At 34.5% G+C, this 22,403-nt stretch overlaps 1 protein-coding gene across 1 annotated transcript in view; it reads left to right on the top strand.

Annotated features, from left to right (window-relative positions):
- Positions 1-22,403, top strand: part of LOC119595207 — a 46,534-nt gene that overhangs the window by 9,007 nt on the left and 15,124 nt on the right. Inside the window, 3 exon segments of the mRNA XM_037944373.1 lie at positions 3,820-3,924; positions 13,963-14,079; positions 15,435-15,453. Coding sequence (XP_037800301.1) covers positions 3,820-3,924; positions 13,963-14,079; positions 15,435-15,453 — 241 coding nt within the window.

Below are 22,403 nucleotides of genomic sequence, written 5' to 3'. Positions count from 1 at the left end.
CACCTGAGGGAAGCTATAGTCAGGCAGAGATTAGGAAAATGACAAAGAGAACCACTGAGCGGTGTGTGTAATAACGATCAGTGAAACACCATTACCGGTCACATAATAGGAGGGAGAAATTTCCCTTAGACGGTACTTTCAAACCATGTGGCTGGAAGACGCAGAAAATAGTAACAGAAAATGTACACAGAATAACTGTTGCTTTCTCGACTAACAATATGTACAAAATACCGAAATGTTACGCTATCAAAGAACTAATTAGTGAGATCAGAGATGCAATGCATGTGCGCAGGTTTGGTAACAAGGCTAGAGAGGCAATACTGAGGTGGTTTGGGCACAGTCCAGGAATCGAACGAGGAACAACTCTGGGGCGGAGGCTTCTCGAACTGAAACTGCCGCGCAGGAGAAAAGAGGAAGGCCGAAGATGAGGTTCATGGACGCAGGTAGGGTAGACATGCAGACACGGTGGGTGTGAATGACACGCACGAACAAGATCGAACGCTGGAGAAGGAAAATCCGCTGTGGCAGAGAAGCCGAAAAAAGAAGGAGTTCTAGCATTAAAGAAATACCTGAAAGGCATTCTTTTCCAGCCAGTCGCCGTGAAACCGTCGCAATACCACCTCACCTCAGTTGTCAGAAAACACACGAAAAATCCAAAACAACATATGCAGTTAGAGACATGAAATCGAAAGATGGAATAGGGAACATTTACAGATTCCTAAAAGAGGCAAAAGGTGTGCTAGACATTGAAAAACGAATGCTAAAAAAAAGGATAACTGCAGGAAATTTGCCCTAATAATGCAACAAGGCAAAGTGACAAAGGCAGTCATGCTTCTGACATCAGATGATAGTGCAGGACCCTGCACACTTTGATGCAATGACAGCCTATCACCTAAACGTTTTCAACAAAAGACCAGGATACCGTCCTGTAGAAAGGCTATCGCAGAAGTTGTCGAGAACGACATTAAAACAGCCGCGGGCCAACGGGCTGGGTGCGAGGCTGCCATCCACGTCATGCGAAAAGTATAAGAGCAACCAGAAATGGTATTGATATTGGGTGCTGCAATGCCTTCAACAACATCAACCAAAAGACTGCAATACTCCAAAAAACAATGGGGGAGTCCAACATGAGAAACTTTCCATAGTACATCAAAACCAACAGTTATTTGTCATTCCATTCAAAACATCAAGCAGAGTGATCGCTTTAAAATAACGAATCAGAAACAAGTTGCATACGCCGAGGGCCTATTAGGAGCCGGGAAGATAGTGGACCAACGAAAATGGTGGGGTATAATTGAAGCAGAACACCTCAACCAAGCCAGAGAAATATCCAAGAACAGAGACTTAAGCATAAAAACAAGCGGAGACACACATCTGTGGGGAAGTACCTAGGCACAACGGCAGCCAAGAAGGAGTCCGTAAGGAAACAAAGGGAACAAATTGTGACTGAGCTACAAAGCGGCTGTCTACACTCACTAAAAATATCATGTTATAAGAATACACACCCCCCCACATACGCACAGCATGTGGAGGGAGACAACACACCACACACACACCACAACACCCCACCACACACACACACACACACACACAATATATAATACTAATATATATATATCAGGTAATATATATATAATATTATTATATATATATATATTAATATATATATATATATATATTTATATATATATATATTACGAGTACTATCAGGTAGGCGAAATCCCAAGGCTATAGAAAGATTCATACTCGAACTCCCGGCGAGACAAGGGGCCCTCGATATGACGAACTCGAGCAAAATTCGAAACACCGAATTTCAAAACTCCATCAAGCTCGCAGCCAGCCTGACCCAGTTCATCGTAGCATAAGACACGCACACATCTAAACATGAGAGAATAAGAAAGGAAATGACAAATGCAAACAGAAAGCAAGATTGCAAGAAACAATCCCCAGGAATATTATCATGGAAAGGCAAAAAATGCAAATGGTTCGAGAAATCAGTGCCATACACTGGATAACGACTCGACCAATTAAAACAAAAAAGGTTTTAGCCTGAACAGACAGGCATTTGTAAATGTCATATTCCTAAGATATGACTGGTCAATCGACGGGTTCCAGCAATATACTGCACGCGGGGGTCGTCGCTAAGACCCACCCACGCAGCGACGGGATGCCAAGTGGGTTTGTCTGGATACGCCACGACGAGGTGAGGGACATGAGAGAGAGAGTGAATGATAGGAGAGAGATGTAGTGAGAGAGAGAGAGAAGAGCGAAAGAGCGAGACGATATAGAGAGAAGAGGAGAGAGAGATAGATGAGATCAGAGGCGTCAGGGTTAGCCAGCGACACTCTCTTACCACTAGATGAACACTTCTCGCTTCAATCCACCACCACACCTCCGACAACGCTCGCCTGGCATCGAGCAACGTTACCCAGGCGCTGGAGTCAAACACAAAACTGAAAAGCAGAGAGAGCACGCCAAGACGAATCCGAGAGGAAGAGCAAGGCAAGTACAAGCTTCTCGTCCACACAACCTCCGGGGAAACAGGCGCCACAAGCCTTTACCTTTTATTCATGCCTCGCACAGCAGCTAACAGAGAGAAAACGATAAAAAACCTGCGTTGTTGATAAGGTGTCTGATGGCTTTTCCGCTGTTGCGCTCGTCACTCTTCCTCCTCAGGGAAATAAGGACAACACCAACCGCCTACACTAGTGTCAGGGATCTAGAGAGAGATGTTATTGATAAAATAAAGTCTAGTCAGCTAAGTTCATTGTACACCACAGCCACTGGCGAGGACAGGGCCAAAGGATTGTACTGTCAAAGAGTACAAGGTATATTTCACAACACAGCTACCCTTCAAATCTACTTTTAGGATATGGTATTGTGGAGGAGAGAGAAAGAGAGCGAGCGAGCAGAGCGAGAGAAGAGAGAGAGAAGAGAGAGAGAAGAGAGAGAGAGAGAGAGAGAGAGAGTTAAGTTAATTCAGTGTACATTCATTATGTCCATATAATTAGGTATTGTTCTTTATTTTCAAGAACCTCTTTCAAACATCATTAAACAACATAAAGCGCTTTATTTGATGACTTTTTATAACTGATAATGCTGACCTTTCAAAGCAAAATTATCCCAAGTTGCTAAAGATCGCTGCCTTCAGAAATTATTCAAAAAAGGTAATTCCTTTGTAAACTGTTTTCCTATTCGCTGTTATTATGGTATCTTTGAAAGCTAAAATAGCAAGAGACAAACAAATAGGGAGGTAGACAGAGCTACATGTAAATATAGATAGATGGATAAATAGATAGAATGATTAATTGATGCTAATAATAATAATGATATCTATAATGATAATATAATATCTTTCCCTCTCTGTTTATCTCTCCCCGTGTCTTTCTTTCTTTATCTCTCTGTCCTTCACCTCTCTCTCTATCTATCTATCTTTCTTTCCTTATCTCTCTCTATCTATCTTTCTTTAACTCTCTCTCTCTCTCTCTGTCTCTCTCTCTCTCAATTCCGTTTTTGTTAGATACTTACCTGCTTTGACCTTTTTAATAATTCCATTCACAGTCCTGCTTTTTCTACCGTACCGTCCATAGTTCTACCTCCCTCCCTCCCCCCACCCCCCCCTCTCTCTCTCTCTCTCTCATCACTCCTGTATTCTCCTCAATTCTCTGTCAGGCTCTCATCCTCTCTCTCTCTCCTCTCCGTCCCTCTCAATCCTTTGTCTACTCTCCCTCCCCTCCCCTCCCCTCCCCCTACCACCACCACCATCACTCCCATTATCGCAACATCTCCATTCAATTCGCATCGCTAATTTGCTTACAGGTCACCTACGCATTTTGCAAGGAATTCATCAATCTTCTCGAGCAACACCAGGAGCCAGGAGGTCGGCTGGACACGACAAATGTCCTCGTGAAGCTCTTTCAAAAGGTCAGGAAACACGATTGCTTTTTTCGTGTTTTTTGTTATTGTTTTTTTCCTGGTTTTGTTGTTGTTGTTTTTCTCTGTTGTGTCAGTTTTAGTTTTTTTTTCTGCGTTCATTCCCTTTTTATCCTCTTTGTTCACCTTCCTTTGCCTTTTCTCCTTGTTGCTTCTTATTCTCCTTATTTACGTATATTCCTCCTTTTCTTAGTTATTTTTCCTTTCGTTTTCATTCCTCATTCTTCTGTTTCTTCATCTTCTTCTCTTTTCCCCTTCTTCTTCCTCCTTTGTCTTTTTATTTTTATTTATTTTTTCTATTAAAGATAAAGAGAGTCTGAAGAGTCGAAAAGAAGTGAAAGGAGGAATAATAATAACGAGAAACATCAGAATATTAATTATAATAATAATGACTATAATGATAAAACATATCATATATGGAATAATAATAATGGCAATAATAATGATAATTATAATGAAAATAATAATAATAATAATAATCCTACTACTACTACTGCTACTACTACTGCTACTACTACTACCACTACTACTACTACTACTAATAATAATAATAATCATAATATTAATAACAATGATAATGATCACAATAACAGCGATAATATTCAAAAAATAATTATAATAACAAAACAAACAAACAGATAGGTAGGTAGACAAACTACAGACATTATGACGCACCAGAAAACGAATAACTTTTTAGGGCAAACTAATATAATCAGCATGACAAAGGATACTCGTGGAAAAGAGGTATAAGTGACGCTATTTTGATGCAAATTCTGGTTTCCTCTTTGGCCATCAGTATGGAATATATCAACACATTTCAATTTTTGATCTTTATTATCGGTATTATTATCGTTGTTGCTCTTATTATTATTATTACGATTTGTTGTCGTGGTAGTAATAGTGGTAGTATTATAATTGATATTATTATTCTTTATACTATCATCTTTATTATCATCATTATTACAATTATTATTATCATTATTATTGTTATTTTTGTTGTTGTTGTTGTTGTTGTTGTGTTGTTGCTGTTTTGTTGGTTGTTGTTGTTGTTATATTATTATTATTCATTATTTATTAGTATTATTCTTGATTATTATTATTATTTATTATTATTATTTATTGAATTCATTATCATTATTCATTATTATGCTTATTATTATTATTATTACTTATTATTATTATTCTATCATTACTTCTTATTATATTCCTCTTATTCTTATTGTTAATTCTTCTCTTCTTATTTCATTATCATTATCATAATTATCTTCACATTATTACTTTTCAGTAGTCACTTGTAGTATGGTAGGCCCGTAGTATAAAAGTAGTAGAAATAACATCACTATTATTACTATTGTTATTTTTTATGTCAATAATTTCATCATTATGAATAAATACTGATACAACGAATAAATAGTAATTACTACCAATATACAAAATACAATCAAACTAAATATTATTACTAATGATCATAACAACACTAACGATAATAATATTATTCACAATAGTCTGATGAGGATGGATACTAATGAATTAGTAATCACCTAAGTAGACAAGGTCTGACTTCGACTCGACTATCTTCACAATACAAGAGATGTATCTGACTGGTTTCAATTATATTTTCGTCAGAAATACATGCATTTTATGTATTTCTGATAATTCTTATAATCGAAACACGTCATATTGAAGATATTCATTCTCATTCATACCCTTTGTACATATATCAACATGAATACAGTTTAATAATAATAATATTGATAAATCTATAATGATCGTGATAATATAATATATCACATGACACAGACACAAGACAAAGCACACACACAACACACACATCACACGCACAGCACACCACACGACACACAGCACAAAGTGATGGACATCCTATATGCTATACCCACTGTGAGCTAGGATTATTAATTGTATGTACATATAGCTGTCTCCACAAATCACCACGGATTCAATCAGTAGTCCTACCTATCTCACTTATGTAACGTTTTCCTTAATTTCGGGAGACAAAACCGACCAACAAGACCTTAACATTATTTTTTAAATATTTGCTCTTTTCCTTTCATGTTATGAAACACAGCCTCTGGGCTAGTATAGTGGTAACGTGTCCGCCTCTCATCCGACGGGCGGCGGTTCGCGCCCCCCCCGGCGTTAGATATTGCAATCGTCGTCATGGAGGTACGCGTGTGGCTGGGCACGCACGGGCGGGTAAGGACTAAGGTTTCAGCCGAGTCAGCAGCCCGCTGACACATGTGAGCGGAGTCGGCATTAGTCGACACAGCCGGGCTCTCCCTTATGGGACATTGCCGGTGCGAGCTATCATTCGCATATCGAACATATCCTTTTGTTAATGAAACAATGAAATAATTATTACCCCTCGTCCGTTCCAGCTTGAATGCGCAAAGTCTGCATACTGATCTAACTCTTCCTTGAAGGACAGCCTGCATGTCCCATGACCGACATCATCCATCCCTGGCCGAGCAAGCTCACCAACCTAAAACGTCAAGGCAAATGAGAACACGAAATCGGACAAAGGACGAAATAAGAAGTCACTCTACTGTTTCTATATCTTAGGAAAAAAAAAAAAAAAAACCTGTAAGTAACAACGCTGAAGATACTGATATTAAATGGTGCGCACGTAACAGTGAAAGGGATAAATTTAGATTTTCTAGATGCGAATAGGTTTAGTCAACGTCAAAGATACATCATCAGCGTGTAGAAATTTGACAGATATTGAATAGCACAAGTCAAGAGAAAAGGTTTTGAATGATACGAGAAAAATTGTTCCCTGAGAAAACTATTAGGCGAAAGGAACGTAGGTAATGAAGATATCCGTGCTGACGAAGACATTGTAGGGAATGAAGACGTAGAAATGGAAATGAGAATCAGGGAATGTTTGGCTGGAGTTGCTTCCGCCAGACAATGAGTTTGACCAGGAGGGATTTATTGGACTGCTAAACGGATATCCTTGAATAACTGTCGATTGTAAAATACACTGACATGACTCGACAAACCCACAAATTTAAAAACATACTTTCCTCAGGGAATGAAGCATTAAGGCAACTTTGTGAAGAAATGGACCCAGACATAACGGAACTAAATCAGCTCATTTATGCAATGGTAAAAGTTCTCCAATACAGATGAAAGCAAAAAGAAAACATCAGAAAAGAAATCTTTATACTTGAAGAACCGCTAAAAGACAGAGATGAAATCTAGAAAGTCTCGAAAAGTACTAAAAAAAATACAATATTGAGACTAAAGAACAAATACCCGGCATCAAAGACAGAAATAAAAAAAAAAAAAAAAAAACTCTAAGTGAAAGCTCAATGATTGCGTAGGTTTACCAAAAGGAATACGTTTTACCGACAAAAGATCTTTGAAGAAGACACCAAAAAGTTCTACCGAAAAATTGGAGACAGCAATTGCGTTAAAGAATATGTGCCGTCTGAAAAGCAGGTACATTGTCTTCTAATGGCATGCGAATCAAATGTGGAATTTTCAGGGAGACTCATTCTCTGTTCTACTCTTCTGCATGGCTCTCACTCCTCTATCCCAACTCTTGAATGAAACAGGCTATGGATATAAGTTCAGTAACAAGAAGTAAATAATCTCTTTTACATGGTTGATCTGAAACTAAATTCGTATAATGAGGGAGAACTTGTAGGTCTACTGAAAACAGTAAAAACATTTAGTGATGACATCGGGATGGAATTTGGATCATACATATGTGCAAAGCAACATTTAAATATGGAAGGTTACTCCGCACAGACAACATAGTTCTTGATGATGCATCTATGATTAAGAACTAGACCAGGAAAAAATCTATAATTATTTAGGAATCAATGAAGATGGTGTACAACACACGAAGATGAAAGAAAAGATCAGGAAAGATTGCATCCGTAGAGTAAGGTCAATCCTAAAGACAGAGTTGAATTCAGTGAATAGAATAACAGCAGCAAACACTCTTGCAATACCGGTGGTAACGTACTTTTTCAATATCATAAACTAGAATCTACGTGAGCTACAGGACGTATATCCTAAATGAAAAACAGTATACACATTCATTACGAATTCCTGCGATTATATGTATCGAGAAGTAAAGGAGAAAGAGGCATGCTCCAGCTAGAGTTGTCATATAGAACGTCTACTATTGGAATCTTTCTTAGATAATACAAATGATTGGATGCTTCAATTAGTTAATCTCCATGAAAACACTAAAAAGTTACAACCTGTCATAAAAGAATCCGTCAATTCTCCTCGCGAGATTAAGGATCTTAACATTTAAGTAACAATATCTTTTGACGTCCTTGTGAGACAGGGCACTTGGAAAAAGAAAAAATCTTTTAACACCATCTGAGACTGCCCGAAAAACAAGGAAATTAACTAAAACAACTAGAATCCCGATGGCAAGAAAAGCCCCTCCACGGACAGTTCGCAGCGCGAGCAAAAAAATGCTGATGTAGATGAATGGTAACGCAATCGTGGCCAGACTCTGTACTGAAAGAGAAACGGAAAGGTTTTATTCTTGCTGCTCAAGATGAGTTGGCTCACTTGAAACTATGAGGCAAACGTCCTACATAACGGCGCTGACCCGAAATGTAGATGTTGTGAGGAAAAAACAGAAACAATTGATCATCTTGTATCTGGCTGGCTGCATCCCTACCCTTTACAAGCAGGCTAATACAGAACGTGATGACAAAGGGGCAATACCTGTATTGTGAAAATCTGTCAGCACTTCTCTGTGAACACCAATAGCAACACCATCCAGAGGGACAAGATTTTACCATCTTGTGGGGCTTTCCAATACACACTGATCTTCACGAAACGGGCTAATCGTCCAGACATTGTTATAAAGGACAAGAAAAACATACCTCCTTGCTCACTGGATCTGAGCAGGCCATCTACAGAAAGTGTTTTCTTCTGCAAAAGTGTTTGAAAAATTCTCAAAATACAAGGACTTAGAATTCGAAATAAAAAAATAAAAAAACGTGGCACCTAAAAAAATAAACTACCCCTATTGTGATTGGTGCCTTGGGCCTGATAAAGAATGGAACTAGTCAATATTTAGATAAATACCTGGAGATCCATCACTGCAAGAAGTCAAAAAAAAAAAAAAAAAATAGTTCTGAATAGCACAGCACAATGCCCTAAGAAGAGCACATTATAAGTATTTGTATATCTATCATTAAACACTTAATATACCCGTATTACCTAGTTATATAGATATAATAGTATATATATATACTATATATATTAAGATATGTATATATATATATATATATATATATTATTGTTCTAAAATTATATATATATAACATATATATAAGATAGTATATATAATAATATATAGTATATATATATTAATGTATATATAGTAATCTGTCATATAATATATATATATAATAATCTACACTCATAATATATTATATCATCTCAATACCATATATATCTCATCCAGCTATCTTACCGATACGATACCTATCTATCTCCGATATTCTACGATCGCGTCTCTCTATATATATTACTATATATATCTAATTATATATATAGTTTATATCTATACTATACTATAATCTATCTAGTTTCTCTATATCTCTATATATCTATCTCATATCTATATATATATAATCTACTCTTTATCGTCTCTCTATTTCTCATCATATCTATCTCTCATCTCTCTCATATATCTCTATCTTTCTCTAGCTACTCTATACTCTCTTCTATCTCTCTCCTTTCTCTACTATATATATATCTATAATCTCTATATTATCAACACTCTATTATACTACTCGTTTATCATATATATCTATCTCTCGCTCTCTCTCAATATATCTATATCTATCAATATCTCTAGTCTATCTCATATATATCTCTCTAGATCACATATCTTCTATCTCTCTATCTCTCTCTATATTCTATCTATAGTCTTATATATATATTATTTCATATCTTAGAATATAGTAATCTATCTATATAGATATATTTATATATCATATCGATACTTCTATATATATCTCTATATCTTTATCTATATATCTCTCTCTATCTCAATATATATACTTTCTTCTATCATCTATAATCTCTCTCGCCTCTCTCTCATCGCTCTTCTCATCTATCTCTCCTATCAGTCATTCTACGGCTCTCAATCGTATATATCTCTTTATTCTATCTTCTCTATCATATCTAGTAGCTCTATCTCTATATTAGATCAATTCTCTTCTCTATCAGCTATTCTTACCTCTATATCTATATATAATCATCTCTCTCTTTTCTCTATCTATCTATATCATCTATTATATCCTCTATCTATATATTTCTTTATATCTATGTCTTTTAATCTATATAAGATTATCTATAATATCTCTTATATATTAAAAAATTATATCTCTGTATTTATATATATATATTTATGTCTCATCTCCTATGTCTTTAACTTATCTACTATATTTTCTCTATATATATATATCATTTATATATCTCTCTTATTATATTCTCTGTTTTCTCTATATATATTATATCTCTCTATATCTAGATATATAAATTCTATAATCTCTGGCTTATATCTTTATCTATCTATAATATATAGTTTCTCTCTATTTCTCTATCTCACTCTTTGCATACTATCTCTCGTTTTGCTATATATATATATGTACTTTCTCTATATCTATCTATAGATATATATATCTTACTATATCATTTTCTTATATCTCTAATTCTATATCTCCTCTATGTGTCTATATACTATCTATAATCTCTCTCTATATATATATTCTGTCTATATATATATTATCTATATATACTGCATATCTATATATATATATCTATAATTGTCTATCTATCTATATCCCTCTATATTCTCTATCTATGATATATGTTCTATCATCTATTTATATTATCTCTTATCTCTAGTCTATATATATACTCTATCTCTTCTATATCTCTATCTATTTATGTTACTCTCTATATATCTTTATTTATCTATATTTGTATTCTTCTAGATGATCTGTATTTATCTCTTATATTGGTTTATATCTATTCTATCTATCTCTATGTATTTCTCATAATTTCGTAAATATGTATTTTATTCTCTCTCTCTATTCTATCATATATCTTAGCTATATATATCTATCATCTCTCACTACTCTCTATGTATACTCTGATATATGGTATTTATCTATCTATATCTCGCTCCTCTATATCTCTAATATATATATATATATATCTCTCTATTATGTCTATATATCTCTATATCTATATCATCTCTATTATATATATACTCTGTCTTTACTCTATATATGTAGTATCTATCGTATATATCTTTTATATATTATATATCTATAATCTATTCTATTACTATCTATAATTCTACTATTTTATATATTATATATCTATAGATATATCTATATATATATATTCTCTCTCTCTATATTTATATCCTTCTATACTATATAAAGCTATATATATATATATCTATATATAATAGATCTATATATTTATATATATATCTCTATATAAATATTTATATCATATTTTATCTCTTATCTAATATATATACTATATATTCACTTATCTATATCTAGTATATACTCGATCTGTATCTGTCTTCACTCTTATTTTCATACCTTTTGATAACATATTTATTCTTTGAAGACATAGTTCCAATTTCACTCACCCTAGGTCACTGGTTGTGACCCTGTTTGAATCTTAAGGTACCAACAAAAGGAAATAATACTTTTCGCATAACACCCCGAATATCAATAGGTGTAATCAGTGTCACTGTTTTTAACATGACCATAGTTTATAACAGGGCTTCTGCTGAATAAAATCCTTTCTAATTACACCCCTCCGACGCAACTCCCTACTCACACACAGAAAAATATTGCTTTCAGGCCAAAACTTTTCTCCCCAAAAGATTTTCTCGAATGCCGTTTCATCGGCACCGTGGGCCATAGACCTTAACTTTTTTCTGGTTTATCTTCTCTTCTGATGAAAGACCCATTTCGAAAGGTCATGAAAAGGAACAATCCAATAACACGTCATAATATATTGCTCATGGGAAGACTGGCTTTAGACATTCATGAGTAGCAGGAACGTGTCCTGGTCTATGCTGTAAGAGGTGCTTATTACATTGAAAATCGATTATTGGTTAACTCGCGAGGAGTGTGGTTGTGTGTTTCCTTTTTCATGCTTTCTTTCTTTTTTCTTTTTTTTATGAAAAATAAAATGTTTGAGTAACTCTTCGATCGTTTTTTTTTTGTTTTTTTTTTTCTCACATTTTTTTTGTGTGTGTGAATGGAATGAGTGTTCAGAGTACCTCGCTTTCGTAAAGCTTACCGAATTATTGTTTACCTATACTTTACGGAAACCAGAGCATCCTGCAGATATTTGTGTGCAACATTCTTTTTCCAAATAATCTCAGGTCACACAAAGGCAGATAAATGCTTTATCATAGATTTTGAGTTACTAAAACAGGAATAATTTTAGAAAATAGACAGAAAAGCAGATATTCATACTCATCACCCGACAGTGTATATAATGTGCATATACAAAGTACCTATTGTAGTTCTGATACTCAGTGCTGTTACATATGTAATAGAGAAAATAAATTACATTCGTATGGTCGATTTATATATACCCTCATTCTTAATTTCCAGCCAGACATTAGTAGTCAAACCGTAATTCTAAAAAAAAAGATAGCAACAGAAAAAGTAACAAATGAACAGGCATAGAACGGCTGTACTTAAAGAAGTTTCCAATTTGATGAAAATGTCGTGAAGGCATCATTATCCTAACAATAAAATACGTTGTCGTCGACCACCATTTACAGTCGATATCTCGAGAACTTCACCTTTGACGAGCTCCCTGCTGGACCGAAAGCCCAAAGACAGTGGTTCGTCTCGCTCTTTCTCCTCGCTCTCTCGTCTCGCTCGCTCGTCTCTCTCTTCTCGTCTTCTCTCACTCACTCACGCACCTCTCCACGCTCTCTCTCTCTCCTTTTTTGTGTGTATGCATGTTACCAGTTAGTACAAAATGCGTTGGCCTTCGCAGACACACAGACACACACACACACACACACACACACACACACACACACACACACACACACACACACACAACACACTCTCTCTCTCTCTCTCCGCTCTCCTCATCTTCTCCTCCTCTTTCTCTTCTCTCTCGTCTCTCTCTCTCTTTCTCTCTCTCTCTCTCTTCATGCCACAAATTCAGAGCAAAAACAAATACATTAATCCATTTTCGAATTGTATCTCATCGGACTATATCGCGACCACGCCCGCATCATAAACTCATATCCCATTTAGAAATCACGATAAACACCGAATTAACATAAATCAAATTAAAGAATTCAGACTCAATTTTTAATTAAGATTCCCGCAGTTGCGTGATCGGTGACACCTGCACTCTTCTTTCATCTCACTGCAGTAATCGCCTTATGTCATTACGTAAAAAAGTCTGTATTCAATAATTCTTGATCTTTTGACCTTCTTCAGCGCGGCGTCAATGAAACCAAGAACATAAGACGATCCTCACATAGATAGATAGGTCTTCAAATAGACAGCGTCGTCATTCTCTCGACAGTGGGAAACAATGTGAAACTTTTCCCGTGTAGGAAATTCTATTATGTGCTTTAATGTCAAGTTCCTGGCTCCTTTTAGAATGGTAAAGTCCGTATCGCTTACCTGCTCTTGATTGAAAGACGTCATTAGATAAGAAGTTATATGTTGATGAGGTCTGTTTCCAGTTACATTTGCCATATCATACTAACATTCACCCAATATGACGAATGTTTTCCAAGTCGCCTAGAACCTCCCCCTACTCTAGATGTGTTGTTATGATGACTACGACCTAAACAAATAATTCAAAACACTACAATCCCCCCGAACCAATCCTAACTACAACATCTAACACCATACACAACCAACACACTCTCCTTAACCCAATAAGGAACTGAAACCTAACCCTTTTTTCTCTCTCCTTTTCCGGACGTGCCAATTTCGGGACACACAGGGAAGCAAAGCAACTATGCTCTGCCAGGCGTACCATCGCTATGCCCTCAACTACATCAATGCCCTCAACTACCTAGAAACGCTACGACGTCAGCTGGAGTTCTGCGAGTTTGAGAAGGTAGGTTGGCTCTGTAGAAGAGACTGTTTGTGTTTGATTTCATTGCTGGTAATGGTATAGGGGATAGCAGTAATGACAGGAGTGATGATGATAGTAATGATAATAATAATTATCAGATTAATGATAACGATAATAATAATAATAAAAATGATAATAGTAATAGTAACAGTAATAATAATAATAACAATAATAAATAATAATAATAATAATAAAAATAATGATAATATACTAACAACACACCAATAAGAATAAAAAACTAAACAACAAAGATAAATGGTAATAACAGTAATAATGTATGATAATACTAACAAAATAAAAATAAATAATACAATAATGTATAATAATCATAATAATAAATAATAATAATGATATAATAATAATAATAATAATAATAATAATATACTAATACTAATACAAAATTTGAAAATAAAAAATTAAAAAATAATAATTAATATAATAACAATGATATAATAATAACAATGTATGATAATAATTATAATAACAATAATAATAATAATAGATAATAATATAATAATATATTATAATAATAATAATACTAATAATACTAATAATATAATCTAAATAATAATAATAATAATAATATTAATAATAATAATAAAAAACAAAACAACAAGTATAATGATAATAACATTAATTGCAATATTGGTAATATAAATATTAATGTTATTAACTTATTAATAGATGAATAACATATAAAAATTAGTAACGACATTAACAAAAGCGAAGATAACAGCGTCCGCTCGTTTCGGCTCTGTACCTTTGTACCTTGTCCATGGAATGAATAGACGGCCAGTGTATTATTCATTATTGTTAGCTCAGTCTGTGTGCATTTCCAGTGTTCTTTCTTATACCCATTTTTTTTTTTTTTAATGGCTAACGATTTAATGAAGGCATATGCAGGGTGAAATAATTATTTGGCCTAAAGAAACTTTGTTATGCTGTATGTGTATATATTCATACAGACACATACACACACACACACACCTGGAATTCATGTCGAACAAAATGCAAGTAGAACGAAGGGAGGTACAGAAAATACACGAATATGTATATCCGTGTGTTTTCATGTACCCTTCGTTGTTCTATTTGCACACACACACACACACACACATTCACACACGCACAAGTGTGTGTGTTGTGTATGTATATATATATATATATACATATATATATATATATATATATATATATATATATATATATATATATATATATATATATATATATTCATATTCATATTTATGTGCAGAAGCGTAGCCTGGATCTTATGAAGAGAGGGGGAGGCACTTGAGGAAAATGGTTTAGGCACTGAGAGCTTTTATGCACTTTTAAAGGTCTTCTCTCCAGCACCTCGTATGACCAAATTATTCCTCTTTCTATTTTTAAGATTGACGTACGTGCTTGCATATGCTTTTTGACACCCATTCATAAACTTAAACAACATTACGCATTCATTCAATCCACGCTCCTATAGTCTGTACCTCATGGACTGCGTATACACGCTTGTTTGCGCTTGGCACATTAAAGCACTCAGTAAAACGAAGGGAATTAGCAAGGAAAAGATAGAGAAAAAAAATTTGAAGCCGGAACTGAAGAGAGAGGGTCATGTGTACGCTGAAGGGTCAGAAGGTCACTCTCTGGATGAAAAAGTAAATTAGATTCTACTCACACGAGGATCAGCAGGAGGAAAAGACATGAGAGGGAGATAGGATAAGTGTACTCGGGAAGGAAATTTCTGCCGAGAAAATTGGGGACTTCATTGAGTTAGTGAAAAAAAGAAAAGGAAAAATTAAATTGTTTCAGGATATAGGATGTGCAACTATATCCAATAAACATTCGCTCGTTACATCGATTTTTTTTTTCAATATTCCAAAATGATTCTTTCCCTCAAAAAAAAAAAAAAAAAAAAAAAAATTACCTTAATGTCCGTTGTCTTTAATCACATATTTCAACATCATGTCAGTTTTCGAAAATCTCGTAAACTTTGCAAAAAATGAGTCCCAAAATAAGCAAATCTAATTACAAAAAGTTGCAGAGAACGTGTGTTGCCATGGAAGAACGAGGGGGGTTGAGTTTCATTTCCAAGACGTTGCACGGTTAATCAGTTGCAAATTTGACAATGGATACATATCATATGCAACAACGCATTGAGTAGGAAAAGAGTAATTACCATATTGCATCAGTCACACACACACACACACACACACACACACACACACACATACACACACAAACACCTACACCTACACACACACACACACACACAGACAAACACACACAAAACACACACACACACACACACACACACACACACACACACACGCACATACACCAACACACACACATACACACACCTACACCAACACACACACACACACACACACACACACACACACACACACACACACACACACACACACACACACACACACACACACACACCATCGATTTTCCGGTAATGATGCCAGAACCCTACCGGAATTCCGAACCAGCAGAGGCCAAAGCGTAGGAATTCTATGGTATTCCTCTGAGCCTATCACCGCACCTCCTGCATCATTAAATCTGGTTGTCAAGAGTCCTCTTTGATGCTTCCCTTCGATCCCGCCCACTAAAAAAAAAAAAAAAAAAAAAAAAAAAAAAAAAGGCAATCGTTTGCCGGAAGTTCGGTTGTGAACCTGTATAGAGAGATGTAGATGGATACATAGATAGATAGGTAGATAAATACAGATAGAGATATATAAATATAGAAACATATAACTAGACAGGTAGATATGAATATAGATATAAATAGATGGATGGTTTGGGGAAATATGTATATATATATATATATATATATATATATATATATATATATATATATATATATATATATATATATATATATATCATATATATATGATATATATATATATATATATATTATATATATATATAGGGGACGCGGTGGCCGAATGGTTAGAGCGTCGGACTCAAGACTGTCACAACGGTAATCTGAGTTCGAGAGTTCGAGTCACCGGCCGGCGCGTTGTTTCCCTTAGGCAAGGAACTTCACCTCGATTGCCTGCCTAGCCACTGGGTGGCCAAGCCAGCCCAAGTCAATGCTGGGTAAATAGAGATGGTGACTCGATGAAAAAAAAAAAAAAAAAAAAAAAAAAAAAAAAAAAAAAACGGGCGGAAGGCAATGGCAAACCACCGTTCTAAATTGCCAAGAAAAATCATGGAAGCCCATGATCGCCAAGGCCGCGGTGACCGAATGGTTAGAGCGTCGGACTCAAAACTGTCACGACGGCAATCTGAGTTCGAAGGTTCGAGTCACCGGCCGGCGCGTTGTTCCCTTGGGCAACGGAACTTCACCTCGATTGCCTACCTAGCCACTGGGTGGCCAAAGCCAGCCCAAATCATTGCTGGCCCCAACCCCGGAAAAAAATAGAGAGAATGATACCACAAGGTAACACCGGCACCCCCCTTTGGATGGGGAACTGGGGTCCCTACCACGTACTTACTCCAAGGGGCTCACAACATAAAAAAAACAAAAATTAAGTTTTATGCGGGGAAAACGGCGGCTCGACATGAACCTCCTTTTTAAAAGAAAAATATTATATATATATATTTTATATAAAATATAAAATATAATATATATATAATATATACATTATAAAATTAATATATATAGGATACATTAAAAATTATATTATATAAATATTATTATATAATGTATATAAAATATATATATATGAAATATATATATATATTTTATATAATATATATATATATATATTATATATATAAATAATATATATATAAAGAGAGAGAGAGAGAGAGAGAAAGAGAAAGGCAATGAGAGGGATAGATAGAGAGAGAGAGAAAGAGAGAAAGAGATAGAGAGAAAAGGAAAGATGAATGGAGAGATCGATGGATAGATAGATATATATAGAGAGACAAATAGCTAGCTAGCTAGATATAGACACACAGAGGAACGCGTATACATGTTTATACGCAAATCACCCACGCTCCCAAAAACCACGGGTTTATAGCCCCTTGGTAAATAACTGTAAGGCAATCATAACCTTTCTCAATACCAAGCGTGGTCTCCTTTGTTGACTTTCCCTTCCCTGCTTACCCCGAATTTCCCAAGGCAGATTTCGGTGATACTTATTTGAATGCTTGATGGTATTTACCACCCATTTTGACTGTATTTCCAAGAGCAAAGATTTCATAGCAGAGAGAGAGGGGGGGGCTTTAGGGGGGTTTGGGAGAGAGAGAGAGAGGAGAAAAGGAGGAGAGAAAAGAAGAGGAGAGAGAGAGAGAGAGGAGAGAGGAGAGAGAGGGGAAGGAGGGGGGAGAATAGAGAGGGGAACAATAAGGTGTATAATTAAAATATATAAAATATAATATATATTTTATATATATATAATAATATATATTTTAATATTATAAATATATTATAATATAAAAATTATTTTAATAAATATATATATATATATATATAGGGGAGGAGAGGAGAGGGGAAAAGAGAGAGAGGAGAGAGAGCCCCAAGAGAGAGAGAGAGAGTGGGGAGAGAGGATGCCCTTTGCACAAATTAAAAGGGAGAAAATAAGATTCATCCCAGGGGGATGTGGGAATGCATGCCCCAAATGGGAATGAGATGAATCAATAGTGAAGCCAACCCCAAATTTAACCGTACCACACTAAACCCTCTTTTTCTGTTGTGTGTGAAAAATTTTATGGGGGTTATATGTAAGGTGTGTGCGTGTGTATCTATGACACATACACACACACGCACGCCGCGCACGCACCCCAAAACACCCCCAACACACACACACCCCACACTCCCAACACCCACACACCCCCAACACACACCCAACACACACACACCCACACACACACAAACCATACACACCCCACACCCCCAACACCCACACACACACACACAAAAACCACCCCAACACCCCGGCTTTACACACACACACGTGCATAAACACACACACACACACACACACACAAAACACAACACCCCAAAAATTATATAATATATTATTTTATTTTATATTTTATATAGTATATATAAAATAAAAAATATAAAATTATATATAATATATATATATAATATAAAATATATATATATATATATATATTTTATTTTGGGTGTGTGGGTTTGTTTTGTGCCTGTGTGTGTGGGGTGTGTGTATATGTATATATAACATATTAAAAAAAAAATTTTAATTTTTTAAAATAAACCTATATATATATATTTTCTTTTAACGGGGGGGTTTCATGTTAGCCCCCTTTGGTCACAGCTTTGATACTTAATTTTTTATTTTTTTTTTTCATTTTGTTTTTGTTTTGGGAAGGGGAGTACGGAGATTTGCCGGTTTTACCTTTTTAGGAAATTTTCCTCTATTTTCCGGGTTGGGCCCAGCACTGATTTGGGGCTGCTGGACCCCCAGTGGTAGGTAGGAAATTTCGAGGTGAAGGCCTTCCCCAAAGGGGAAACAACGCCCCCCGGTCGGGGGACTCGAAACCCTCGACCTCAGATTGCCGTGTGACAGTGTTGGGGTTTAAACGCTCAAACCCCATTCGGCCACCGGGGCCCTTTGAATATATTTTAATATACATATATATATAATAATAAAATATATATTAAAATTTTATATATAAAGAGAGAGAGAGAGAGAGAGAGAGAGGGATTGTTTTATAAAATAAAATTTTATATATAAAATATAAATATATATATATATAATATATTTTATTATGTGTGTGTGTGTGTATATGTATATATATTAAAATATATGTTATATATAATATATATAAAATATATATAAATTAAAAACACACAACACACACACAGACACACACACACACACGCCCCCACACGCACACACGCACAGCACACCGCACCACGCACACAAACACACCCCCACACACACAACCACCACACACACACACACCCACACAACCCACACAACACACACACAAAAACAAAACACACGCACACCCCCCACACCCGCACACGCCACACGCCACAAAACAAACCCCACACACACACCCCCAACCCCAAAACCCCACACTTGAAATTTGCATGTATATAAAATTAATCATGATTATATATATATATATATTATATATAAAATATATATATATTTTATATATTATATAAAATATAATATGGGATATTATCTACATACATACATACTTTAATATATAAATACCACATACTATTTTGTAATTCTTTTGGTACATAAACACACATAAAAATTTATATATATATATTATATTTTATATAATATATATATTTTATATATATATATATATATATACAATTGTAATATATAAATAAATTATATACAAAAACATATATATATATAAAATATATATTAATATATATATATATTTATATATGTATATTTTATAAAATATATAATTCATATAATATACATAATATTTTTTCTCTTTTGTGAATATATATATATATATTAAATATAATATATAAAAAAAATTAAATTTTTATATTATTTTTATTTTATATATTATATATTTTTAAAAATATATATAAAATATATATATATAAAATTATAATGCAACACCCCCCACACAGCCCACAAAACACACACACCACACACACAAACCCCACCAACTTTATATATATATAAAATATATATATTTTAATATAAAATTAAAATTTATTTTATAAAATAAATGTTTATATATTATATATCATCATTTAACGGAAAGGTTAATATCTGAGCCCCCGTGGTCACAGCATGTTTAATCAATTGCAGTTTTCACTTTGTGTTTGCTCTTGGAGTAAAGAAAACGTGGGTGGGTTTTTCCCCCGGGTTTCCTTTTTCCACGGAGAGTCCCGGTGGTACCTTTTAGGTAATCATTCTTCTTATTTTATCCGGGCTTGGGACCACCCATGATTGGGCTGGTTTTGGCCCACCCAGGGTGGCTAGGTAGGCAATCAAGGTGAATTTCCCCCCAAGGGAACAACGTGGCGGTGGGTTTGACTCAAACCCCCTTTGGAAACTAGTTTGCCGTGGGTGACATCTTTGATCCACGCTTTTAACCATTGGGCCCACCGGGGCCCTTTGGGACGTTTCAGGGCTTCCATGATTTTTTTGGGCCCAATTTGGGGCGGGGGTTTTGCCATTCCCCTTCCCCGCCCGGTTTTTTTTTTTTTTTTTTTTTTTTTTTTTTTTTTTTTTTTTTTTTTTTTTTCGAGTAAACCATCTTATTACCCGGCCTGACTTGGGCTGACTTGGCCCCCATTTGGCAGGCAGGAAAATCGAGGTGAAGTTCCTTGCCTAAGGGGGAAACAACGGGGCGGTGGTTTGGACTCGAACCCTCGAATTTCAGATTGCCGTGTGACGGGTCTTGAGCCGTTTTACCCTTTCCCCCCAACCGCGGCCCCCATATATAAAATATTATATAATTATTATATATATATATATTATATATTTTATATATATATATATAATTTTTTGATATTTATATACATATGAAAAATAATTATATACGAAATACACAAACAAAACAACACCAAACAAAACCATATTTTATATATATTATATAAATATGATAATAAAATATATTTTGGTGTGTGTGGGGTGTGTGTGTGGTGGGTGTGTGTGTGTGTGTGTTGTGTGTGTGTGTGTATGTGTGGGGGTGGGTGTGTGTGTGTGTGTGTGTTTTTGTGTGTATGACATTATATGCATATAGACTTTTATATACAAAAAATAAAAAATGTATGTTTACACAAAACACATCTATGCCCCCAACACACAAATTTTGGTATATATATATAATTTTAAAATATATATATAAAATTTTATAAATATATATGTATGATATATATATGTTAATTATACAAAATATATATATATATATATATAAATATAAAATTATATATATATTATATATATTTATATATAAAATATATATACATAACATATATAAAACATTCTATTTCCAGATAAATATATATACATGCATAAAAAAAACCCCCAACCCCCCACACACACACACCCCCAAACCCCACACACTATAGGGATATAAATATATATATATATTATATAATAGAATATATTAATACATATATATATAAATATATAAAATATATATATAAAATATTTTATATGTAAAATTGATATATATTTATAAGTAATTTTACGGGGATATATCTATGTGTTTTATAATATGTAGTATATATTATTAGTATAATACAAAATATATAAAATTTATATATATATATATAAAATTTTATATATATATAAATTTTTCCCCATATATCCCGTATATATATA

The sequence above is a fragment of the Penaeus monodon genome, chromosome 35, assembly GCF_015228065.2.
Source record: "Penaeus monodon isolate SGIC_2016 chromosome 35, NSTDA_Pmon_1, whole genome shotgun sequence".
NCBI lineage: Eukaryota > Metazoa > Arthropoda > Malacostraca > Decapoda > Penaeidae > Penaeus > Penaeus monodon.
The sequence above is the reverse complement of the archived record's forward strand: the minus strand, read 5'-3'. Positions and strand labels throughout refer to the sequence as shown.